General features: G+C 40.2%; 3 protein-coding genes across 3 annotated transcripts; 1 reads left to right on the top strand and 2 right to left on the bottom strand.

Annotated features, from left to right (window-relative positions):
* Positions 1-412: 412 nt before the first annotated feature.
* LOC127779588 (probable protein S-acyltransferase 12) lies at positions 413-7,211 on the bottom strand. The gene is made up of 7 exons (XM_052306400.1): positions 6,844-7,211; positions 4,522-4,747; positions 3,114-3,205; positions 2,108-2,234; positions 1,947-2,032; positions 795-860; positions 413-719 (listed from the first exon to the last, which is right to left on the bottom strand). The coding sequence occupies exons 1-7, from the start codon at positions 7,042-7,044 to the stop codon at positions 603-605; spliced, it is 915 nt and encodes a 304-aa protein (XP_052162360.1). The 5' UTR covers positions 7,045-7,211; the 3' UTR covers positions 413-602.
* A 9,864-nt stretch (positions 7,212-17,075) lies between these two features.
* Positions 17,076-20,373, top strand: LOC127780387 (uncharacterized). The gene is made up of 4 exons (XM_052307291.1): positions 17,076-17,622; positions 19,221-19,457; positions 19,547-19,764; positions 19,874-20,373. The coding sequence occupies exons 1-4, from the start codon at positions 17,380-17,382 to the stop codon at positions 20,046-20,048; spliced, it is 873 nt and encodes a 290-aa protein (XP_052163251.1). The 5' UTR covers positions 17,076-17,379; the 3' UTR covers positions 20,049-20,373.
* A 2,370-nt stretch (positions 20,374-22,743) lies between these two features.
* Positions 22,744-25,457, bottom strand: LOC127780859 (growth-regulating factor 11). The gene is made up of 3 exons (XM_052307832.1): positions 24,963-25,457; positions 23,901-24,125; positions 22,744-23,577 (listed from the first exon to the last, which is right to left on the bottom strand). The coding sequence occupies exons 1-3, from the start codon at positions 25,240-25,242 to the stop codon at positions 23,261-23,263; spliced, it is 822 nt and encodes a 273-aa protein (XP_052163792.1). The 5' UTR covers positions 25,243-25,457; the 3' UTR covers positions 22,744-23,260.
* Between the last annotated feature and the right edge of the window lie 400 nt (positions 25,458-25,857).

The raw sequence follows: 25,857 nt of genomic DNA, 5'->3' as shown, positions 1-25,857 counted from the left end.
GTATCAAACCATACTCCTATTTGTTTCTATTTGATGTGCAGAAACGAGTTGAGTTTGCTTATGAAGATGCTCAGGAGTTATTCACTTGTTTGACGATGCATCACATATAGGAGTATATATTACAACTCTACAAGCTTTGTCCTTCACTCCTTGTATGTTGATTCCAACTAAAATTTATTATTGCCTGATGTGTACATCTATAGTTGAAATAGAGGACAAAAAGTTATTCAGTTATCTTAAAAACATCCAATTTTAAAATGTCGGTATCCAATTATCCACTGAACATGAACAATGCCATGAACATCCATTACGCATGCAAATAACACCGAGTCAGCTGACATATCCATAATGAGCTTGTGAAGATCTTCAATTGAAATGATACACACCGTTTAAATCAACCAAAGAATTAACATGATTTTGTGTAATTTAGTATGGTCCATGGATCAAGTACCACAAAACTATACAAAAAGAATGATATTGTATTTCACACTCCCTATGAAAGAACGACGATGGATTTCTGTACAGAAATCGAGTAGCTTAATCTACAAGTGAGTTGGCACTATGGAATATTTTGAACAAGCTGCTGGTGGAAGTACATGTAATCAGGCGACTGCATCAGATCGAGTAGGGAATTCAAGGCCATGAAGTGCTCCAATGTTGTGCAGATCCTCAGCAGAGTACAATGGAAGAAACCAGAGCAACTTTTTGGTGCCAAAAACCTACAGTAAATTATTTTGCTGATAAGAGGAATGTAACAAGGGGAGATGGAGAACTCAAAATGCTGTAAAGAAAACCTGCTCCAAGTTTTTTCTCCATCCCAGGTCATACTTCCATGAAACTGAATTCCTTCGCTCATGGACCTGAAATAAGTTCGATCAAACACACATCGGCATGACAAGCAAGGAATATGATATGCTATTATTCAATTGGGATCTAGGCCAGATTCTGAAGGAAGTCAAACCAAAAGCCAGGGTGCTCTTGTAACACTGGACTGGCGATAAAATAAAGTAAGATCATGGTAAAAAAAACAACCAACTTCTCTTTTCTTAGAAGAAACATTATGTGAAAAGAATTGTATAAGTTCAACATAAAATTATTAATGAATTATTTTACAGTTGTTGTAATTTGAAACTCCCTCAAGTAACAGGAAGCTGTAATTATAGTGGCGAGGCGGTGCCTGAGGGTGAAGGCGGAGCAGGAATCACACCAGGTGACTGGCCGCTGGCAGTAGCTAGATGCTTCAAAGACAAAGCGTATTGCAGCGCCTTCTCCTATGGGCAGAAGAGGATTCGTGGTCCAGGAATTGGTTGGGCCCATGCGTTCGGTCCATTTAAAACCAACAAAACTCCACCCAATACCAATACAATCCAAACAATTTCACTAGCAGGACCAAATCGAACCAGCCCAATTCTTACATCAACCCATTTAAACCCACCCAAAATCAATCCACTCTTAAATCCACCAATACAATCCATTTCAACCCAACCTATTAGCACCCTTACAACCAAGAGATCAAGAAATTTAACACCAATCAGTTGCGTAACAACTTCATACAGGAGCTTGGCTAGCTTAGCTATCCTAAGCTCTCCAGATCACAAGCAAGGAAATTCATGAAATTTACGCCTTTGATCTTTGAGAATTTCATGCATAAACTACTTGAAGTTCTTTAGCTTTACCACTTTGGTAACAGAGTAAATTATCCAAACCGAGCTGTTCACTTGAAATGATTGTACAGTTCTGAAACATTTTAACATGGTCCTACAAACAAATATTGCAATTTGAATCTAGTAGTAAATTGTGGACATATTCAGATCAGTGTCTAAATCCTGATTAACAGGTCCTCCAGTGTAAATGACAACATGAAATTTAGAGGTTTCATGGAGGCATTCCTTAAGATAATAAGCATTACAAACATTGAGGCAAAAATTTATAGTTCACCGAATTACCTCTATAGAAGTCGTATTACTTGTAACAAGAGATGCGTGCATTCCAATGAAACATAGAAGGCTCAGTGCAAATGCCAAATTAAGAACTGCAATAAAGGTCTACTGGTAAGTAACTTGCACAATTTTGAGGCGAGTTAAAATGCTTCGAGGGCAGAGGATACCAAAAGTAATAAATAGAATAGCAATATCCCCAGGTGAGCTGGAACGTCTGCTTTCATCTCGGAAGAACTCAATAAAGTATGGAAGTAGTACCAATGTATCCAACACTGTTTCAACAAATGTATATACCTAAAAGGCAGACAAAATGCAATTACATAGAAAATAGAAAGAATTAATGAAGCTAAATAGAAATGGTCTATAAAGTATATACTATAGAAGATGTTAGTAAACAGAAAATATAAAAGTCTTCAGTGACTTGCTTGTTGACTTGTTTGATGTTTTGGCACTTGAGACTAGAGAAGAATGTCTTGCTCATGGATATGAAATTTATGAATTTATGTAGTAGCAGAAGCCAGTGCTCACACACCAGCATACCATACATTGATTGTTAGCTTGTGAGCATGCTAACTATAAAATAAAAGTACAGCAAAAAAAGTGGAACCTGGAGTAAAATTTTGAAACCTTTAAGGCTTTATAAATACTTTTCAGGTTCGCAAATTACAGGGAAAAGGTATTTTAAGAGGGTTGAAGACATTCTCCCTTCATTCTGTTTCACTTGTCTCCAACACAAATATTGGACCATTATCCATGAAAAATATGATGCTATGAAAATATTTTTCACGAAAAATCTTAATGTTTCTTTTTTTAATACCTAGAAGCCAAAGTTTTTAAGTTTTGACTGCACACTTTCTAAACCAATACTACCGAGTACATTCCTACGTCTATTCCAGCAAGGAATTTATGTTCCATGTATAGTTCAGATAAGCAAGTTGTCTACAAAATATGAAAGGAAGAAATTAGCACCCTGCCCAACTTTTCTAAATGTGTATGTATTCAGTGATAGGTTGAGCATGAATAAAACAAATTATAGCATTATAAAAATCGAAATCTATGTGGACACAGAGGGACTGATGAGTGATAATACACATGAATAAGCAGATGTTTTATAGAAAACTTGTCATAAATGCAAATGATAAGAAATTGCAAATCAAAGTGTTTCGGAAGTACCAGGAAAAGGAGAAAATACTTATAGTTCCTTGCCCCAACACAATTTACCACCCAAACACAGTGATGGTCCATTTTGAGCACACATCTGTTACCTGCGTAGGCAACATCACACGCTCAGAAAAAGAATAAGGAGAATGAACATATTACATGAATTTATTCCTAGTAAATTCCAAGGACAAATTAGTAGTAAAGGCATAAAAGATGACAGATAATCAGTCAAGCATGATACAGACTAAGGGCTTGTTCACTTTCTTGTCACTTTCAATCCTTTGGTATTTCGGGAAGTTTCCACTCTCAAACACTACCAAAATTTGGTCAGGCTTTAAACCAATAGACATCCAACACAGCCAAGTTTTGGTAACACCAAAATAAGCCAAAATTTGACATTGCCAAAATATGGTAGGTTGAAAGTGGCAACAAAGTGAACAAGCACATTATTTATAATATGAACAACTTCAAATCAGATTTTTTTTTTTTGGGGCTACTGTTGATCTTTACCTTTCATGGAGTTGCTACTTATAAGGTACCCACTTACTCTCAGAAATCAAATACCTGTGTTATTCGGGTTAGCATGAAATGGAAGTGTATCCTAGAGTGTCTTTCAGTGATTGAGTTGGAAGTTTATATCTCCATGCACAAGAGGTTTAATTTGTCATGTTTGAAGTTCAAAGTTTTTGGATAGGTTTAATTTGTCATGTTTGAAGTTCAAAGTTTTTGGATGAAACTTGTGCATTTCTTTTAGCTAAAACTGGTGTTTCCAGTCCTTTCTTATTTTCTAGTAGCACGAATTATTCGATTTTAAAGTATTCAATCTCAGTCTCAGAGTTTCAAAATGTGCAATTTGAAAGTGTTCAATCTCAACTGGAAAGTTCAAAAGTGCTTGAATTAAGTAGAACTCAGTGCCAGGTTGAAACTGGAGAGGAAAATCAGAGGGAACTACATTCTACAAAAAGGAAAATCAGCAGTGTGAACCGGTTATAGTGAATTATTGGATTTGGTGCGCCCAAATCTTATTGCCTCAAGGCATATATCATCTTAATGCTGGATCTTCCACACTTCTGGATGGTACATGTGATCGGTTAGATATGCTATACTATAACTGCCTACTGCTCTTTGTTTTCTTCCACTAACTTTTGGTTTTATGATAGACACTTGACAGATTTTTCATTTCTTCAATCATTGCAAAGACAATGACAAGAGATATAGATCAGGGGGCAATGATTAGCACAGTACTGCAAAAATCAGATAATTTAGATCATGTGCATCACAGACAACATTCTATGTTTTTTTTTTTATGAAAAATGGAGATTGCCTAATGTAAAAAAGGAATTATGTGGAATATCAGAATATGCAAAACAGTGAGTATAAGTTTATAGATTAAGTGTCGTCATCAGGAAAGCTGACTTACAAACAGAACAATGATGACAACGAGGCGGCTTGCCATTTTGGCAGCGAGAACAATATTTTTGTGCACTTTGCCCTTCTGGATTGGGGTATGTAGCATCCCAATTATATGATATAGTCCTAGAGTTCACACCTATGCCATCCTCTTCAGAAGCATGTCTCCAGTTTTCAGGTACAGCACCAGGATCAGTGAAAACAACCATCAAGTAGCACCATATAATCATTGCAAGCTGCAGAAGAAACAAGATCCCTGAGAGCAGGTACAATAGCAGACTATTAGCCAGCTATAAACATATTTTAATGAGATAAATGATGAGAGAGAAGAGTAGCGGGCTACAGATCTTAGCCACCTGCAGCACGGACTCCAAGACGCAATGTGTGTATGACAGGTGGGACCATATATTAATAGTATAGTAAGCAACTATTGTATGAATTGGCTATTAGATTGGCTATAATTGAATTGGAGCTAGTAGTGGGCTATACTATTAAACTTGCTCCGAAGAAGTTTTAAGACAAACAGAATCAAACACAATCATGGTAAATTATTCTCCTTCTAGAAAAGGAAAAGTCCATGATAACAACTAAATAGCATTTAGAGATGTCACGCATAAATGAATTGTTCTCAGTATAGTTGGATGAATCAATATTTTCTTTGCCTTCAAAATTTCCAGGAATTGAAACTCCTTGCTTATAAGATGCTCCCTCTGATTCCAAATATAGATTGCTTTAGAGTTGTGCACATGAATTAAGAAAGTGTTAAAATGTACTTGTTGCCCTGTAGTTACTATACAAATGGTACCTCATTCATACATGAGAGTAGTTGCTTGATTAGCAAGGGCATAAAAAGAAGAAATAGAGGACGAGCATCTCGAGGTTATATGACAACTCACAATTAGAGAAGAGTAGAGAATTCTAAAGTGATCTACATTTGGATTTTGGAATCAGAGGGAGTAGAAAACACTAAAAGCAAAATACCAGTATGATGAGTAAAAGGACTAAAAGAATTCTTCAAAAAGATTAATGGAAATATCAGGCCAGTCATATCATCAAATGTGGTTTATCTAACACTAGGGAAACTGTCAACCAAGTCATCCCATCAAATTTGGTATATCTATTCTGCCAGATAATAACATCTAACAAAAAATGGCATGGAAGAGGGAACTATGTGCAACAAATACATTCCAAAATGATTATATATGCAGATATATTCAGAAATTTTAGTGCACAAATTCAACAGTAGAAAAGGATCCTCAATCATTTTATAGGAATCATGGTCTTGACAATGGAGGAAAAATGGGCAATGCTGTCAAAAATCATCTACCTGCAGTCCTGCACCAGCCTGATTGGGAGCCTGTTTTGTTCCTGGGTTAGTGTCAAGATTTTGTGAGGCACAGTGATGCCGTACTGCCGTGTACTAATGGTATAGTGTCGCTGGGAACTCAAAACTGCTGTGAACCTTATTGGACTCTGTTTTCTTAACTGAAATTGGGACAGGGTCATCAGGGTTCAGTTACAGCTTCTGAAACTAGATTTTACCTTTAAACCGTGAGTCCGCTCTAATTACAGAAATGCACCTTCACCTAAATTAAGACCAAATGTCAAACATTGTCTAATCACGTTTAGAAATGTTCAATTATTTGGTGGCACGCCAATCCATAACCAGAAAAAACATGTTTTTCTTATCACAAGATCCAGTGAAACCATCTTTCTTCTAATTTAACATAACACCAATGGGTGATCCCATCCTTACGACCTTACCAAATAAATAAATAAACTGGAAATTTGTTCATCCTGCAGCAATATGTACCACCACTTCCAACACATATAGTGCCACATAGCTGAGTCACCAAAAACACCTCAAACCGAACAACACTTTTAATTCTATGGATCAACCATAAGAATTGCCATTAAATGTATTCAATCTAGTCCTCACACAATTACTGAGTCGCGTCACAATTTGTTAAATTTGGCAAGCAAGAAACATGGCATGTGTAAAGAGTAAAGACTATGTATAAAAGGAATATTTTGTGTATAATCAATTCTCCTGAGTCCTGACATCCAATGGTGTCATTGAGATGCTGGCAATAATGGCTTAACCAACGTTATAGAATTCCTAATTCGAAAACCGAAAACAGCAGCAGCAGAGGAATCCGCCGCATGATCAATGAGGAAGCGGGGAGATCGCGATCGGAACGGAAATTGAATCTAAAGCTAGCGCCACATATCACAGATTCCCCTCGCAGCGTAGAGTACTAAAAATAGGCACCCAGAGAGAGAGAGAGAGAGAGAGATAAGGGGGCGGTAGAGGGTGGCGGGCAGCGCTTACCAGTAGGTGGAAGGCGACGAGGACGGCCGCGGCCCCGGCCGCGGCGCCGCCGCCGCCGAGCAGCAGAGGGCCCCAGGTGTAGACGACGACCGCGTAGTAGGAGACGGCGACGATGGCGGCCACGAAGGCCAGCATGAGGTACCCGAGCCCCCGCAGCGGCGAGCAGGCGCGGAACGGGTTCACGCGCCGGCAGCAATCCATTCTCGCGGTGCCCCCCTCACTACTCCGGCGAGGGAGGGACACGCGCGGTCGTCGTCGTCGTCGGCGGCGGCGGCGGCGGCGGGGGGCGAGAAGCTAGGGCGTAGTGGAGGTGTCGGTGGCGGCGCGGGTGGGAGGGAGGAAACCGTGTGCGGCGGGTTTGGTTGGGTCGCTGCATCCTGGGCCCACTTTGTAAGGACCGGTGATCGGATGGGACCCGTTTGAAATCTCGCATCTCGTATTCTCGACACAAAGAATTTGGAAGAAAAAAATCTACACCCATCACTATCATAAACTAAGTCTTTGATGAATTATAGGAATGGAAAATCAGAAAAATAGAAAAAACACAGGATTGGAATTTGGAATGTATAAATCAAAGATTACAAAATACAAGAAAAAACCATTTGATTGTACCCAGGAAAAATATAGGAATCGGATGTAGGAATCGGATAAGAGGGATAGACTCATTGAAATTTTTCCAAGAGGTTAGAGGTCTTGCTAAGTTTCCTTCAAAATCTGTATAAGATAGTCTATTCCATAGGAATTTCAAAAATATGATAGGATTCAATGATTTGTTTCAAATGTTTTTATAGGAAATTTTCTAATAGGATTTGAATCAAGAAAATTTCTATGGTTTTTCATATGAATCAAAGAGGCCCTAAGACTACGTTTGATAAGAGTGGAAAAAAGAATATCGAGAAGATACGTAAAACGAGGTAGACCATTAGTGTATGATTAATTGAGTATTAAAAATTAGATTAATACGATTTTTAAAACAAGTTTTTTTTAAAAAAAAACTGAATAAGGTGCTAAACATTTGGAAAACGTACACGTAAAAAATGAGTGACTCTTCTACTCTGTCCACTCATCTCTTAGCGGTAAATTTTTAAAGTAGTCTGGGAAATCCCTTCTATTTTACTATCAAGTACAAAAAACACCACGATCTTGACTTTCGTTCTACATAAGCAACGGATAAAACATGAAGTGTGAAAAATTCAAAAGGATAGTGGAACTTATTTTCAGGAATATTGAAGGTTGAGCACAATGTATATATAGGAGGAATCGAAATTCCCCGGTAAACATCTCATTAGGATTGATCTTGATGTAATTAAAGATATATAAAGAACACAAACATACAATTTTGATAACACATTACTGGAGGATGAAATCATCGGGAACCAGGGCAAATACAACGATGACTGCACCAAGGACCTTTTGAGATGTGCACATTGCCTGACCTGTCGACAATCCCTCCAGCTGCCTATACATATTTAGGCCTGGTTTAGTTCCTAACTTTTTCTTCAAACTTTTAACTTTTTCATCACATCAAAGCTTTCATACATATATAAACTTTTAACTTTTTCATTATATCGTTCCAATTTTAATCGAATTTTCAATTTTTGTGTGAACTAAATGTACCCTTAGTAGCTATAACGAGGTTTACCATTGAGTTGTAAATTAGTGATATGCTTCTGTAGACTCGGACAAATGTTAATACATAGGTCTTCACCAAATTTGAGAAACGTTAACTGCAATCACAAAATGAATTTGTCCGGCGCCAAAAGTGATTTTGGCTTTTAATCTCGCGTCGATACCTTTGACTGCTCTCAAGCCTCCTTGAGCATCTAACACACGTGCTTTTGTCAGGGTTTATTTTACCGCCGGTAACCGCGTGGTTACCGGGCTTACCGTGGGATACAGTAATATAAATACCACGGTAACCTCCTTAAATTCAAATAAATTTAAAAAATAATCTAAATTTTTGATAATTTTGCACGGTTTTTCACGGTTACCGCGGTAACCGTGCTTACCGCACCATTTCAGAACATATATACCTTGCTTCATGTCAAGTTACATTTGGCATAGGCCGAGTTTACGGGGTGTCTCTCCCAAACACCCCCTTAGTTTCAAATTTTTTTTTTCAAACTTCCAACTTTTCCATCACATCAAAACTTTCCTACACACATAAATTTTCAATTTTTTCATCACATCATTCCAATTTCAAGCAAACTTCTAATTTTGGCGTGAACTAAACACACCCATAGCAAGGTAAATGTCAGAGTTGCATGTTACAAGTACTCATAGGGTAGGGTGTACGTGTATATATTCATAGAGGTGAGCGTGCGCGTATCGTGAATGTATGTGTTTGTACCGCGTTTCAATCAATCATGGCCCATTTCTATACTATACTAGTACTATGTCCGTTGCATAAAAAAACAACCTAGTCTTGGATGTGACAATTCCTAGTACTATAAATCTGGACATATATATGTCTAGATTTGTTATACTAGAATGTGTCACATCCAATTCTAGGACGGATGAAGTAGCACGCTCCTTACATGTGCGAAGCAGAAGGACCGACCCGGCCCGGTTAATTGTCGTACTATACATGAGATGGTAGACTGGTCTAAGGGGTTATTTGGTTTGCTCCCAAAGTTTGCCAAAGATTGCCACATCTCATGTTATGCAAGTTTGACCAGGCTAGCCTATTGTTTAGTGCATAGCCACACTTGTGGTAAGATTCCTTCTCATCAATTATGGTCCCACATGTCATCAACTCAATAGAGTGTGACACAATCCTATTTTACTAGCTAAGGTGATAAGTGTGGTATAAAAAGTACGGTGAATGGTGGCAAATTTAGTATAGCATCCGAACAGCCCCTGAAACCGCACCGAGGGCGGGGGATGCCATTATATTGGATCGGCAACGCGTCCCTGTCGGTGGGTCACAAACCGGCACCGGAACCCCCCAACCAACCACGCCAGGACGACACGAGCCCCGGTGGATCTCGCGGCCTCGCCAACTAACGGCCGCCACGGGCACAGCCTGGCTTGACGAGGAGGAAGGAACGAAACGCGCAAACCAATCATTCGTCCTGCGGCTACGGCGCCGGCGCGGCCAAGTTGCCCACGCGATCGTGCTCTCTTGCCTTGCCACCTTCGCTCGTGCTCGTGCTCGTGCTTGTGCTCGTGGTGGCCGTTGAGCCGAGCCGCGACGTCACGCACGCTAGCTTTGCTTTGCTTTGCTTGCTTGCGTGCGTGCGGATTTTGGGGGGGCAAAACGGCAACGACGCGCACTCACCAGGCGGCGTATGACGAGATTGACGAAGATAGCAGCTGTCTCGCTCGCTCGTTCGTTGTGGCCGTGGTTGGCGTTTGCGTCTGGTTTTGGTTTGCCGATGAGTGATTCCTTGTCTGATCGTTTTCTTTCTTTTTTTTTTCTTTTTTAAGTGGAAAACTTCCTTTGTGATCGTCAACTGTAACGGAGGCCCAGGGGACCTGGAGCCGGATATGACGGTACGTGGATTGTACGCTACATCTGCTCGATCATGTGGCTCGCTGTCCAGTGTACTGTACATTCTCGATCGATCACCGTACAGAATGGACGTAGTAATGGTTATGCACTTATGCTGACAGATCTCCACTGTGTCACTGTCCAGTGTCCACTTTGTGGTGCCGTTGGCCCGTTGCAACCTGGGAAATCCGCTATGCTCGCACTACTGGGATCACCGGAATTTCCTTCAAGGGCAGCTCCTTCCAAACACAAGATTAAAAAGAAATATATAGAAAAAACATAGAATGTGTAAAACAATGGATTGCAAACCACGAAAAAAAATTACAGAAATAATTGTTTGATTAGCCCACATAAAAAATACAGAATATGATAGAGAGAAATGGACGCAAAGAAAATTTTTTAAGAGTTCTAAGCTCTTGCTAATTTTCTCTCAAAATTTCTATAGGATTATACATTCCATAAATATTTAAATAAATGGATAGTATTCAATCATTTATTTGAAAAACCTGCTACGGTGCTCTCCACTGGTATTATAAGTTAAATCTAAGCCGTTGATCATTTTTTATCGAAAGTTTCAGATCTATTTATACTTCTACCTTCATTAACGCTGGTAGAAACATAGGAGGATAGAATCACCCGTAGAAATGTTGACTTGGAGGGGTAAAGTGATTTTACATGTCTCAGTTCAGTTGGAAACCCTAAGTTAGGCCCTGCTGAGCCATGGATGCATGAAGCAAGTAGCCGAAGAAAGGAAGGCGGCGTGTGCTTTAATGCAATGAATCACATAGTTGCGGTGGCTGGTGGTGCACTCGGTGGCGGTGGATCGGCTATTGGAGGTTGGGAGGGAAGAGATCGGTACTTTCCAAAGAAGTTAGCGTCTCATTTGTCTCTGACTTTGAGCATGAAATTAAGTAGTGTTGCAGCAACCATCTTAACAAGACGTTAATTCTGAATTATTGCCCCCTTTATAACGCCAATCCACGGCGGTAATGGTGAAGCAATTTATAGTGCCACATATAGGTATAGAATCATTAACAAAGGCCAAATTAAGTCATACTAGAGCAAAACCCATGCAGAAGCCTTATAAACAACATGATTTGTTCTAAAACAAGTTCAGACTTTAGACAAGGGCTAAGATAGCAATAACTGTTTTTTATTCAACCATTTAGAAGATTAACAGATCACATGAGTGCAAACAAGTTTGAGAGATGAACCAAATTGTATATGTGCTACCTGAAATTGACCACAACCCAAGCCATCACGAATTTGGGATGGACCAACGGGGCAAAACCACTTAACCATGCAAATCCAAACTTAAGCCATACGAAGACGCCAGTCATGGTTCCTATGCAGGAATTGGGCGCTTGGGTCGTCTAGACAGGGAGATCAAATGGCAACAGCAATGGCAGCGACGGACGGAGGAGGCAATGTGAGAATGAAGAGTCGCCATTGCTGCTATACGGGTGACTTACGATACGTGTTGGTAACTTTTTTGGCAAGTTAAAAATCATGATCGAGACACCTAAACGTCTTGCGGTGATATGGAGTCGCCAACCACCTCAATTTAGCAAAAACTAAATCAAGATGGGTTTTTTTAAAACTAAACCGGCTAGCGAAGCCAATTTAGATGAAACAAGGATAAACACCAGTTTCGTGGGCGGACAGGGATAAACAAGGATAAACAAGGTTTACGGGACAAAGCTACAAAAGGATTTCGCACTCTCGTAGCGAAGGCGGACGATTTATGGTGCAAATCGATAAAAGATGAATGAAACTATGCTAGAACTAGGCAAAAGTAGATGTGAAATTGAAAAAACAATTCAATTGGCTAATTGTGTTGAAGGTAGATTGTGTGTCCAATTGAACCAGCCTTAGCCTTTATAAAGAGGTTGGTCTTGTCTCCTACAGGATCTCCTCCATGTTAAGCTCAGGGTAGAGACCAATTATAACTCAAAAAAATACCTTCGAAAGCAAGAAAACCTGGGACCCGATAAAATTCAACTCGGGCTCGGACTTAACCGGTCAGGTCAGCCACATACCGCCAGTCAAACCAAACCCATATCACTGGTCAAATCAGCCCATAGACGGTGGTTAGACCGGTTTCATAAAGAAAACCCGGTCCTTTCTAAATTTTAGCAATGTTTTTATATCTCGAATCTAGGTATCAAATTTGGTTGTTAACAGTACGACTAAAGAAAATAAAATTACCCCTAACCATAAATTAGCAAAATACTGATGTATCCATACAAATCATTGGCCCAGATAATTTCTACTACTATATGCTTCTATATTTTTCATGCAATTCAAATGAGGCCTTAAGTATGAGCTAACAGCGAAGGAATCAGAATTGCTCAAATACACAGAAAACAATTACAAACCAACCAAGATGGTTAATAAAAAAAAATACAAGTTGGTTATTGAGATAAATTTATGTTATCCTGATAGAATATTTTAAGATAAATGTGTACATATGTTCTTTTTTAACTAATCGTTTGAGAAGAGTTTTAACCTTTTTTTTTCTATTTTTTTGTCTTACATGTTAAATATTTACAACCGAAGGGAGTTGCACTTGATGACTGAACTTCTAATTCATATAACTAGTCAAGTTGCAAGTAATTAAGCTCAGTCCTCAAGTTCAGTTCGGTCATTATTTTGCCATGAAAGCCAACATTCTTTTTGTTAGTTCCATATCATTGGAAGCCACATGGTGTCATCATCGAAACTAGGTTGTACAATGAATACTGTCCCTTTTTATATGAGAGGATATTGATAAATAAATAAATTAACAATGGATTGGCGTCATGAAGACTGAAACAATGATCTGCAGCACGTTCAATCAATTGATCAGCCAGGGCATGATTTGGTGTCGTCCCTTTTCATTATTAGTATTTACATTTTTTTTCAGGACCCAAATTTTCCTGTAGTTTTAAGCCATGCCATCTCACATCACACGGAGCCTGATGGAGTTGGCACTTGATGCTTCAACTGGTAGGAAAAATAATTAAAAAAACGAGTTAGGCGCAGAGGAAATTAGGTTCCAACCATCCGTTTGAGTTTCAGATCCAGCGAAAAAGCGGATCAGAATTAATTAGGTTGCTTCTTTTTTTCAATATGAAATCCGATTGCTTCCTTCTTTTTAAAGACGAAATTATCTTGCTTCCAAGCAAGGATGTACCCGATGCTTTTGGTGGAGTTTTATCAGGTGGAGTTTGACATTGATTCTTAGCTTGAAAAGGACTTGTGGAAAAATTGTGTGCACAGCCTGCACTTGATGTGCACAGTGCTTTGTACCTTTAGGCCCATTGATTCAAAGGAAAATTTTAGAGGATTTTATTCCTATAGGAATTTTTCCTATAAAGCCATTGAATCAAAGGAATAACCGTATGTAATCCTATGAATTTTCTATGATGCCTCTTTCCATGTAAGTTTTGAGAGAAATTTAACATGAGGTAAAATCTCAAGGAAAGTTTCCTTTTAGGCCCTCTTCAATTCAAAGAAAAATTATAGGAATTTTGGGGAATAATTAACTATTTGCCACTCTTACGAGTGGTGCTAAATTTTTTGCCACTAGACCCACATATCATAGACACATGAGGATCCACATGTTATAGACAGCGAGTGACAAATAATTAATTGCCACATCTTAAAAGTGGCAAGAAGTTAAATGTCCCGAATTTTAGAGGATTTTATTATTTTTTTCCTAGGAATAAATCATATGGAATCCTATGAAATGTCTCATTCCATGTAAGTTTCAGAGGATATTTCACATGAGGCAGAACCTCATGAAATATTTCCTTTGAGTTTTTATCTCTCCTCATTTTTTTATCATACGGTTCAATCAAACGATCATTTAGTGTTTTTTGTTTTTTTATTTTGTAATCCTCTATTTTACACTTGTATTTATGTTAAAAATCTTATATTTTTTCTATTCATCTATTTTTTTTCTATTCCTTTAATTCAAAGGGGCACGGGAGTACAAAAGTTATCACCATTGGCTTGCAGGAGAAAAGGAAGAAGAGATGCCATATTAGAGCAAGTTTTTTCATCAAAATATAATCATGTGAGATCTTGTTATAAAGATTTAATTGTTACAAACACAACGGTATAATCGGATCGTAGATCGGATGAGTAGTTTAAGAGAAAATTTTATTTGAAGTATAGGTGGTTACTATTTACTTGATGGCCTATATATTTTGAGTAGAGTAATAGCTTCAGCGGTGTCGCGCTGTAAGACTAAACCGAGAGGCTTCTCGGTTTAAATTTTGCGATAAAATAAACCAGCCATGTGTATCGCGGCGGTGCATTTCGTGTTGGCTTCTACCCTACCGCCATAGAATCGAATCTCAAAAGTAAAGAAGAAAAAAAAACGAGTGAAATTCATGAGAAAAATTTAAATATATTTTGTTTCATTCACTTTTTTGGACGGCCGCACGAGCGAGCCGGCGAAGTGAAACGAATCCGACTTTTGACCGCGCCGTATCCCGCGAGGTAACGCAACGCAACGCAACGACCCAGCGCCACTGACAATAGAGGGCCCACCCCATCCGGCCCCACATGTCATCCACTCAGTGCTAGACTCCAACTGAAAATGGCCAACGGATTGGGGGTCTTGAGTCTGACTCCGCCTCCGTGACCAACCCGGCGCGGCTCGTGGGCGGTCGCTTTCGGCCGACCGGGCCAAACGACCTTCGTTCACGCGGGCGGACAGCTGCCCACCGCCACTGACAGGTGGGCCCGCGGGTAGGAGGTCCTCGTCGCTGGACTCGTGGGCCCACCTGGCGTTCCCAGTCAGTGGTAGGATATATGGTGATTGAGGGTGATTGTTTAATTAATGGGAAAATGGCTGGTAATTAATCATGCGAAATTACGGAACTGGCCATGGGCTTTTCTTGGTTAAGTCTGCCCTGTATTTTCACCTGGAAAAAAAAGCATGTGACGTCCATAACTCATGTGTGCAAGTCATGCAAACTTCATGCTGGCACCCTGGCTGTGTCAAAGGAACGGTCACCACGAACTAAACTACAAGTACTCGTGGGGTTTGCTCTATACACGTGTGACAATTCCAAAAATAAGCTAGGCCTTTTATTCGGTAGGTAAATTAGGTTGGTAGATCTGTATTTATCCTTTATGTTTCTCTTACGCATCAAAACATACATTCCCTCTATGTTTTTATGTTTTTGTGTTTGACATTGTTGACTCTTTAAATTTACATTTGATCATTCGTTTTTAGTTAAAAAAATCATACAGATGTGTGGAAATATAAGTCAGGGTTAAAGTAATTATAATGATAAAACAAATCACAATAATAATAATAATTAGATAAACTTTTGTAAAGAAAAAACGGTGTCAAATATAAAAAAACGGAGGGATACTACCTAACACAATATATATATAGATATTTTGTGTCACAAATCACAAAACTTGAGTTAGACGGTAAAAATTCGAAACAGGGGAAGTAATAATCAAAGAAAGTGATCAAATTCAAGGATGAACAATATCTAGCAACGAATAAAGCAATGTTCTACGTAATTAAAACATTGGTACAAAACTCATACTAAGAAATATATACTTTTTAGCCGTTTGATTTGATTTGGTGGAAGCTATATATATATATAAGAAAATAAGAGTCAATCCCATTGTAACACATCAACATATATAGAATATTTATATAAGTGTTTTTCTCATCTTTTCCCACACAAATTTGACGATATATATCTGTAAAACATTTGTAAAAGTAATGGACCATTTATAATACATTTGAGCATTAGTATACCTTTGCTCAAATGTATTACAAATATATATTTTCTCAAAAGATCTTTCCTATATTACATTGTTTAGACACTTATCTAAGTTATTTGTTTGGTTTATAATATTAGTAATATTTAATTTATCTGTATAATCGAGTAAATATTTATTAAATTTGAATGGACCTCGGACATACTCCCTCTTTCAAAAATAATTAGGTGGGAATTAAATTTTGAAACAAAGTTTAAACTTAAAAAAGATTTATTTGGAGAAAATTACAAAACCACCTTGAGTGTTATCATGAGTTTGAGATTCTTCTTTACAAGAGTATTTGTTGCAAATAGCCCCTTCTAATTAATCTTTATTTGAGATTCTCTCAATTATCGTTGCTCGGCTATTCTCAGAGCTACAAACCCCACACATGGATCATGTGGATACTAATTGGCGAGTAGCCATGGTCACATGGGTTAGATGTGTTTAGAGTCATGTCCATCAAGAGATATACTAATTCATATAACACATGCGGAACAAAGGAAAAAAATACACGAGCAACACCAAATACAAAGAAATCTCAAACCAAGATGAATTAGGGGCTTGTAGCTCCAACTCCAAATCTATCTCTCCTGGAGCTGGAACCCAGCCAAACAGTTTCAGCTCCACGTAAAATGGGATCGGAGCTGGGTGGATCGCTTTCAACATAAACTAGAGATGTGCAGCTGAGTTTAGACTACTCCACAACTTTACTCCAGATCTAATTTCTGAAACTAAATTTAGGAGTCATACGAGTCAGAATCTCAAACTCACAATGGTATTTTGTTTTTTTAGAATTTCCCCTTTAATTTGGGACGAACACGGGTAGAAATACAACACCTAAAGGGCAAACTGGTCAATCCAGAGCTCTAATCCCTTTCCCTTTCCCCTTCCCCTTCCCCTTTCCGATTTTCCAACCGAAACGCCATTAAAATATCCACAGAAGAAATAAAAGAAAACAAATAAAGAAACAAAAAAAAAAAGGCTGTACTGTATTCTTTCTCCGACTCCGCTCCAATGCCGTTGCCTCTTTCCTCCTCCTCCTCCCCCTCATAAGCGCGTCTGAGCCTCGCCCTCGCCTCCGCGACCCAAACCCTAGCCTCCCAGCCCCTCCGGAATCCGCCAGCTCGAGCCGGATTCGCCTCCCCACCCACCCACACCGGCGGGGCAGCGGGGATCCGGCGGCGGGGAGCGAGCTGCGCGTTTTTTTCTCCTCCGGGGCATGGTCGTCGTCGCCGCCTGATCGCCCCTTGTCCGCACCGACGACGATGGGGATGTCGGGGGCCACCAATGGCTGCGGCGCCGGCGAGTACATCAGGATCCCGGAGGACGTGGAGGCCGGGTTGGGGAAGGAGGCGGGGAAGGGGGAGGGGGAGGGGGAGGGGGAGTGCCCCGCCGTGCTGCGGTGGCGCGCGATCCGGTGGTGGGCGCAGGTCGCCGCCCTCGGGATCCTCCTCGCCGGTGCGGCCGCCGCCGCCGTCGTCTTCCTCGGACCCCTCGTCATTAAAAAGGTGCGTGCGAGCTTGCTTTTTTCCCTTCTTCTCCCTCCCCCTTCCTTCCTTCCCCTTTTTGGTTGGGGAAAGGTTCCTTGCCGACTAGAGGTGTTCTTCACGGATGTTTCAGATCTCTCTTCTATTTCTTCAATTTTGGTGTAGAATCGATTTGATTTGTGCTAGAAAAGAAGTTCGCAAATTTACCCCCTCCTAGTTTACTTTGCTTCTCGCTCGTTGATGTTTGCACATGTTTCTTGATTTCGCGATGTTCTTTCCTTGAACTACTTTAGGATTGATTCTATTCTTTTGCCTGGATTGTTATCCTAGCCCAGCTCTGTCTAGTTCGAAATGAATAATTTATAGATGTTTAATTCAATTTTACCACCGTATGGATTGGAGGAAGTGATTAATGGTGGTGGTGCTGGACGATTAGTTCCACATAGTTTTACAAAAGTAAATAAGTTATAGCGGCCTCCAGGATCTGAATTATTACTAGTAGAATATGGAATGTTCATAGATTTTCTCATAAAGTTATGGGGACGGCTGGATCAAATGGGAACCGTCGCAATTGGGGATATGGATTATATACACTGTGCCATGCGCAATATATAGTAAATATTCTTTGCAAGGAACGGAGGCATCAGATATCAATCAGCTAATACTGGCCAGAGCCTGTCAATTGGTATGCTGGGCCTGCACAGTGGCTCTACGTGTGGGGTCTGCAAGCTTTTGGTGCTTTGGTGGCCTAGGAGCTTTCACTACTAGGTGGATGGGTAGGAATAATCTCACAAAGCAATTGGTTCCTGATATTTTTGGCTGTCAAGAAGTGAACTGTTCGTTAGTCTCAATAGCATGGAAATTATATCAGCCCACCTCTTCCAAAAGCATACCTACAAGAGCACATGGAATGGACACAACAAGCAAGTTCAGTATGTGCTGGTGTTTGGGGGCTGGACCCGCAGGTTGGTGTTACTTGAAAGCAATCTCTTGGGGCCAGCCTGTTGCCCAGAAGTAGTTGCAAGGAAAATATTTCCCCTGGTCTGTTTCCATGGTCATGTTTTTGGCTATTGTAGGAGGAGGAGAGTAAATGAGATGTATTTTATGGCTCCTATATATCGCACTGGTGCTGGATGACGAGTTTTCTGTTTGGTGATATAGCTGGCTCGTTAGTTTATCTATTCATTTGTATTCAAGGATATCACTCATAGCAGAAAGGAATATCAGGATGTTGGATGGCGATGTCTGTTAAATGGGCAGAATGAGCCAAGATGTTCAGTTAAATGCCAGTCGGTGCTTGTGGATGGCATTTTGACATGGGCTAACAAGTGGTCTGTGTTGGTTGATGCTCTGTGTGCTTTCGCTGAAAGGGGAACTGATAGGAATAGTCTGAAATTGCTGCTGGTTCTTGATATTATGTTATCAAGATATTGTTGCATGATCTGACAGGAAACCAGAAAGGCCTATCATTTTTACTAGGTCCAATCCAATGAATATTGGAACTCTTATGATTGCCTTGTTACTTATGCTTATGTTGATTGTGATGCTGTGATATTTATTTTGCAAGTCTCCTGTTGTTGTCTTGCTGACCTTGTTCTGCATGTTGCTGTCGTTGGCAGGTGATTGCTCCGGTTATTGAATGGGAGTCAAGAACTTTCAGCAGGCCAGTCATTGCTCTGATATGTTTCGGCGCAATCGCTTTTTTCCCAAGTGTGTTGCTACCTTCTTCTCCTTTTATGTGGATGGCGGGGATGTCCTTTGGATATTTCTATGGCTTTTTGATAATTACAGCAGCGATGAGCATAGGCATGTCGTTGCCATTCTTTATAGGGTCCGCATTCCATTCTAAAATACACGTGAGTATCTTAACCTCCTTCACATTTTACACATATAAGTTCAAGAGTTTCTTTTTTTCTACAAAATTGTAATGGTATTTGTTCTGCAGAGGTGGTTGGAGAAGTGGCCGAAGAAAGCAGCTTTTGTTAGACTTGCTGGTGAAGGGGATTGGTTCCATCAATTTAGAGCAGTTGCCTTACTTAGGATCTCTCCATTTCCATATATAGTTTTTAACTATGCCTCTGTGGCTACAAATGTCAAGTATGGGCCATATATTGCTGGTTCAATGGCTGGAACGGTACATGAAACCTTCCTTGCAATATACAGGTTTGTACCTCTTGCATTGCACCCTGTTCTGTTATTCAGATATGACGCACTTTGTTAATTATTACTGAATTATTATCTAGTATTAACCTGTTCAATTTTGTGATAACAGTGGGAAACTTCTCCAAAGCCTAGCCGTAGCTACTACCCAAGGTTCATTCTTGTCTGTAGATCAGATAATTTACAACGGCCTTGGCTTCTCAGTTGCTGCAGTTTCTACCGCTGCAATAACTATTTATGCGAAGAAAGCACTTCAAAAACTCCAAGCAGATGATGAGCTGTGTTGACTGTTGATGAGCACAGGAGATCCTACTCCGGATCAAACCTTGGTGCTAGTTTTTCCTTAAAATGTACTATATATATATACAGAGGTGCTACTAATCTGGTTTCTAGTGTCTGCTACCTGACTACATTTGATCTGAGAGAGGGTACTGCAACAACTGTAAAGAGAAAATAGAGAACCAGAAAAACACTCCCCCTTTTCTTTTCTCTTTTTGTTTTGTTTTTAACTTGTAGAGAAAGTGCTGCCACAACTATCAATTTCATCAATGTATTGAACCGTGGTCTGTGGTGCAATGTAAATTCGTAACCTGCTGCTTTCTCAAGTGGAAACATCTGTTGCTGTTTCTTGATTGTGATCCTAATTACAACAGAAATGTTTGTAGATAACGCTGCTACAACTATCAACTTCCATCAATTTATTGAACCGTGGTCTGTGTAATGTAACATCATCCACTCTGTTTTTTGATTGTGATCCTAATCAGAACAGAAAATGCACTAATCAGAAGAAAGTACTAGCATCAATATTGACAGGCAGCATCTCCTTGCATACTGTTCAATAAGTGATCCAAGTTGCCAACATGGCTCTTAATGCATCCATATGTTCTTATCAGGATCACTTGGTCGAAATGACAGTCTGGTATTTCCATGTCTCACGAGTAAAATCAAATGAGGATATTGCAGGACAAGTAGCTGTCACTTCATTTTTGGTTTTACTCCTCACTGTGCAGTACTTGTGAACTGCTCAGAAGTGCAAACATAAATTCAGGCACTCAGAACAGACACCATATAATAATAAATGAATAATGTTAGCAGCAGGCAACAAGCACTAGATACAAGCAAAGACAGATGTGCTGCAATTTCTTCCCTGATCTTTCACCAAAATGAGTGGAAATGCGCATTGATCTGACATTCCAGCCATGAGGAAGAAGGGTGAAGGGAAATATCATCAATACCTGCTCCCTCCGTCTCAAAAAAAAAGACAAACCCTGGTTTCCGTGGCCAACGTTTGACCGTCCGTCTCATTTGAAAAAATTATGAAAAAAAGTTAAAAAGACAAGTCATGGATAAAATACTAATCATATTTTATCATCCAACAACAATGAAAATATAAATTATAAAAAAATTTCATATAAGACGAACAATCAAAGTTGGACACGGAAATTCAGGGTTTGCCTTTTTTTTTTGGACGGAGGGAGTACACATTATGAATAATTTAGCTTTTTTAGTGGCAAATAACTGATTTATTAACTTTGGTGATAGGACTTCTACTAATGCAAATCGCAAGTAGGCCAAGGGTGCAATGCAACTTGCCCTCGTAGTTTTAGGTAGTAGTGGAACATAACCCTAGTTCTTCCGCTCTGGCATTGTGATTCAGGAGTCAGGGGCAATGGCATCTCGTAGTAGAATGTCATAAAATGCATTTCATGTAATTAACTACCCAATTAAATTATGGACTGCCACATCGGCATCTTTAGGTAAGTAAAGAAGTGAAATGACTAATCAAATCTCAAGGTAGGTTTGAAGTCTTTCAAGTTCTGTCTGGAATGTGGTGATAGAGTTTTGGACGCATGAATCCATACCAAGTTGTACATTTTTGGTTGGTGTAGACTGTAGACAGCAAAATTTACACTACCATTATAAAATGAATAAGTTCAATTCAAAATCAAGTTACTAGCTACGACTAAACTTTTGCAATAATTTACCCTACTGAACTTCAAACAAGTTCTTGTTTTGTGACGGGTGCTTTAAACATGGAGTACAAAACCTCAAAACTGAACTTCGGATCAATGAAGCAATCATCAAGCGCCATTGCCCTTGATTTCAAGTGTCATCTCAATGTTTTAAAGGTGAAGGAAGTCAATAGATATGGAGTTCGCAATGACTATAACATCCTTGGCTTCTATAAAAAAAAAAAAACCTTTGGCCGGATACAATTTCTATGTAGAGCATTGTTTTTTTTTAAAAGAAAATGTAGAGGCTTTATTTGATTTCCGTTATCAAGAAACAATTGATTATAACTCTTAAATACATAGCCATCTTACTCAATCCTGGCCGTTGTTTTTCTTCAAAAATCCAAACAGATTGGACGTCAGTTCCCTGACAAAATTCATCCATTCTAGGCAGCTTATTAGCGTCCTATGTGTGGATCAGTTATTATTATTATTTGAAATCAGGCACCATTAACCTCCAAGAAAACAAGTACCAGGTACAGAAATAAATCTCCCTTGCTTCCATTGATTCTGTAGTACCTCTCCAAACAAAGCAAATTACAGGTTTCACTTTGGCAGCCACAGTGGTAAATGATGCTGCAAAAGCACCAGACTTCCTCTCTGCCAAATTAACTGACTTGTCTGCAAACAATCTACTATTCAAGAGTGACCTTAGAATCCCATGCAACCAAAAGCATTGAACTCGATTCCAGTACAGAACTAACAAAATAAATGCTCAATGGAGACATTTGTGTTTGTTGTATGAGCAAATGCGTCCAAGAGGATCCAATCATGGGGAGTGAAATCCAAATGATTCGACCTTAATTGGTTTGATTTTCAGAATTTCATCCAGTAACCATGATGGATCTCACACACCAATCAATCATATCATATATGGAGATCAAACACTGGAAATATCATACCTGAAACTGTTGAAGCACTACTCATCTAAGAATGAGAGCAACATAAAGTGAAATCACACCTCAGAAGCTGGAATCTAAAACCCTTTCACATTGAATCTCAGGTTGCTTTTAAGTTACAATAATCAATAACATGTCGAAGCTCAGACATTCAGGAAGGTAATTGAATCTCCATAGTGCATAAAATTATGGATCTTCCACATGTTATGCAACTGACAAAATCACACAATTGTGCAGGCCATATAAAATGATACACAACAAATAGCTTCGTATCTAGTCTCGCAGATCCTTCCATCGGCTTCTTGAGTCACAATGCGATATTGTCAGTCAGAGAGGATTTATCCAATAATGCCGCTCATCTGCCTGAAGGCAGAGGGCACGGCAAAGCTAAATCAAACTATACACCTAAACTGAAAATTTCAGTGACAGCTAAATGAAAGTTTTTGTGGCTTCTTTCCACAGACACTTTTCTTGCTTGATGAGGTTATAGCTAGACCAGACTACAGTCTTTTCAGGATTACAATAAGAAGCGAACTCTAATTGCCAGCACAGTTATGCTCTTTATGCAGCTCCTAAATGCTGCATCAATCATGTAGACTCCACAGCAGCTGGTGCTGCCACTGCAAGCTTCTTGCTACTTGAGCTCTTGTCATCAGTCTTCTTGCCACCTTCGGTGGCCTTGCCAGATGCTGGTTTCGACCCTGAGGTAGAATCAGGCTCGTCATCCTCGACAACAAGCTGTACAGGACGCTTGCGGCCACGGTGCATATGGCGTTCGCAATATTTCTCATTCGCAATTGCATTTCTCCAGCACCGCCACTTCTTTCCATCAGTTCGCCGGCACCTCCCAGGTTCTGGTTCTGGGTTCTTTCCAAAGTCCAAGCAGAGTGTTGCCAACCCCATCACTGCTCAATTCAGCATTGTAAATCAATTAGAAATGCCTCAAATAACTCTAAACAGCACATGGAAGAATTTGAATCTTATATGCATCTAACATGACGTTGTAAAGGTCTGCTTCAATAAGTTCTTTAATACCTTAATATTACTGCATGTATAAAATTAAATTTCTGCTGTAAAATCACGGGCTTGAAATTACATTAAAAACTCGCCCTAAAAACTGCAAATAGCTAGCATATTTACTGAGAAATGCATGGTTGAACACAAAAAAAAATGTATCTGAGTTTTTGCAAAAGGAACATAGATTATTGTACAAGTTAGAAGAGCCTACATGTCGGGTACTTCTGGGCGCCTTCAGAAGATGCACCAGTAACACTCTTCCATATTGGGAAGACGAGATGAGTAGGCACAGGCACACGGGCAGCCATATACTGGTAGACACGAGATTGCTGCTCAAGCTCCTGTAGTTGCATCGCGGTGAATGCCGCCCCAGCACCAACTGGGACGGATTCAACGAGCGCTTTCATTTCTTCCTGAAGTGCTGCAGTTGCTGCGGCTGTGAACCAAACAAACACAAACTTTTTTCAGCTAAGAACTTTGCACAGTCAATCAAGCATAAGCCCTGAAATAAGTAGATGCAGGCATGAGTACTTAATTCTAATGAATAGTAAAGCAGCTTGACATTGCAAGTACTGACAAAATTAAGATAGAAAAAAAAAAGTCCAAATCTACTCCTTTTTGCATGGCAAGTATTAATAAAAATTAGCAAAACAACAAAAGGTAAAGGCAGAAAAAAGAGAGAGGAGACATTTGGTTTCAATTTGGTGTCTTGCAGGATTACAAGTCAACCACAGTTAACAAAGGAGCAAAAGTTCAAAAAAGACTTGCTCCAAAACTGATATGTGGACTGACAGTATCCCCAAATCTTTTATTTTGGATAGACAGTATCCACAATCTTTGAATGACTCGTTAGCATTTAGCAGCAGGAAAAAAAAAGCTAGCATAAACGAACAAAAAAAAGAATTACTAAATGCCTAAATCCCCCCATACTAGTGGACTCCGAAGTACATAAATCTGTAGCGAACAAAACAGCACTAGCACTGCAGAACAGACAGTTTTTTCTTCAGCCTCGCGAGAGGGAAAAAAAACGCATTCGCACAATTAATTCGCAAGAACAAAAGCTAGCACCAACCCTAGCATCAACCAAACCAAACCCTCCCCCCTCCTCCTGCTTCTGCTGCTATTCTGCTTGTACTGCAACTATTTCCTGCTCCACGACGTCACACAAGATGAAAGACCAATACTAGTTCACTCGATTTTCCGCGAGATTTTCGCGACCGCGACCAAAGAAATCCCGCAAAGAAGAGAGAAGAGGAGAGAAAGGCGCGGGTACCTTCCTCCGGATCCTCGACGGGGACGGCGTCCTCGACGAGCACCAGATCCTTACACACGCCGCCTTCCTCCACATCCTCCTTCCCCTCCTCCTCCTCCGCCTCCCCCTCTCGATCCACCTTCTCCCCTCCTCCTCCTCCTCCACCAGCCTCGCCCACCCCGACCGCGGCCTCCCCGACAGCCAGGCTGCTATCCTCCTCCTCCTCCCCTCCTCCGCCGCCGCCTCCTCCCCCGGGAGGGTTGCTGGCGCTGTCCTTCTTGGCCTCCCCCTCCGCCGCCATGCTCAGCGAGCGCCGCGAGGAGGAGAAGGGGGGATTGGATCGGAGGGGAAGGGAAGGGAAAGAGGCCGGTGATACGGAGCTCTCGCTTTGACGGGGGTGGGGGAGGGAGGAGGCGAAGAGCGTGGTGGTTTTTTTTGGGGGCGAAAAGAGGAAGAAAAAAAAAAGATGGGGGGAGTGGTGGTGTGGTATCAGGTGTGGGTGCAGGCGAAATTGGTATGGGCACCCCCCCCCCCCCCCCTGGGGTGGGGGGTGTTTGTATATAGGAGGTGCTGGATTTGGGGGTTGATGGGGGGTTGTGCTTTGGTTGACACTTGACACCAGGGTTTAGAAGTTGCTACTTTTGGGAGAGGGGATGGAGGAATATTTTTGTGGGATTATATTGAATGTCCTTTTTTAATGGTTGGTGTGAGCCGGTCTAATTGGTAGTATGTGTGTTTTGAATATGGTAGGTTTTAGGCATGGTTTATATGTAATAATGTGTTTCAGGATAAAATAGATCGGCGCGGTATCGTGTTTAGTAGTACTTAAAACACTTTTTTTTATTATTATATCCGGAGTGTGAGAGTAAAAATAAGATAGTATTGATGACACATATATGGCGTGAAGCTCCATAAA

This window comes from Oryza glaberrima, chromosome 7, assembly GCF_000147395.1.
Source record: "Oryza glaberrima chromosome 7, OglaRS2, whole genome shotgun sequence".
In the NCBI taxonomy this organism is placed as follows: Eukaryota; Viridiplantae; Streptophyta; class Magnoliopsida; order Poales; family Poaceae; genus Oryza; species Oryza glaberrima.
This window is presented reverse-complemented; position numbering and strand designations above follow the sequence as displayed.

Excerpts from the sequence above, each read along its gene's own strand:
- LOC127779588 (XM_052306400.1), bottom strand. The coding sequence starts at position 7,044 with ATGGATTGCTGCCGGCGCGTGAACCCGTTCCGCGCCTGCTCGCCGCTG. Across the intron at positions 3,206-4,521 it reads TTGTCATCATTGTTCTGTTT|GTAACAGATGTGTGCTCAAA; the intron begins GTAAGTCAGCTT and ends TTGCCTACGCAG. Across the intron at positions 861-1,946 it reads GTAATACGACTTCTATAGAG|GTCCATGAGCGAAGGAATTC; the intron begins GTAATTCGGTGA and ends AACTTATTTCAG.
- LOC127780387 (XM_052307291.1), top strand. The coding sequence starts at position 17,380 with ATGGGGATGTCGGGGGCCACCAATGGCTGCGGCGCCGGCGAGTACATC. Across the intron at positions 17,623-19,220 it reads GACCCCTCGTCATTAAAAAG|GTGATTGCTCCGGTTATTGA; the intron begins GTGCGTGCGAGC and ends TGTCGTTGGCAG. Across the intron at positions 19,458-19,546 it reads CATTCCATTCTAAAATACAC|AGGTGGTTGGAGAAGTGGCC; the intron begins GTGAGTATCTTA and ends TTTGTTCTGCAG.
- LOC127780859 (XM_052307832.1), bottom strand. The coding sequence starts at position 25,242 with ATGGCGGCGGAGGGGGAGGCCAAGAAGGACAGCGCCAGCAACCCTCCC. Across the intron at positions 24,126-24,962 it reads CGTCGAGGATCCGGAGGAAG|CCGCAGCAACTGCAGCACTT; the intron begins GTACCCGCGCCT and ends TTTGGTTCACAG. Across the intron at positions 23,578-23,900 it reads CGCCCAGAAGTACCCGACAT|TGATGGGGTTGGCAACACTC; the intron begins GTAGGCTCTTCT and ends TGAATTGAGCAG.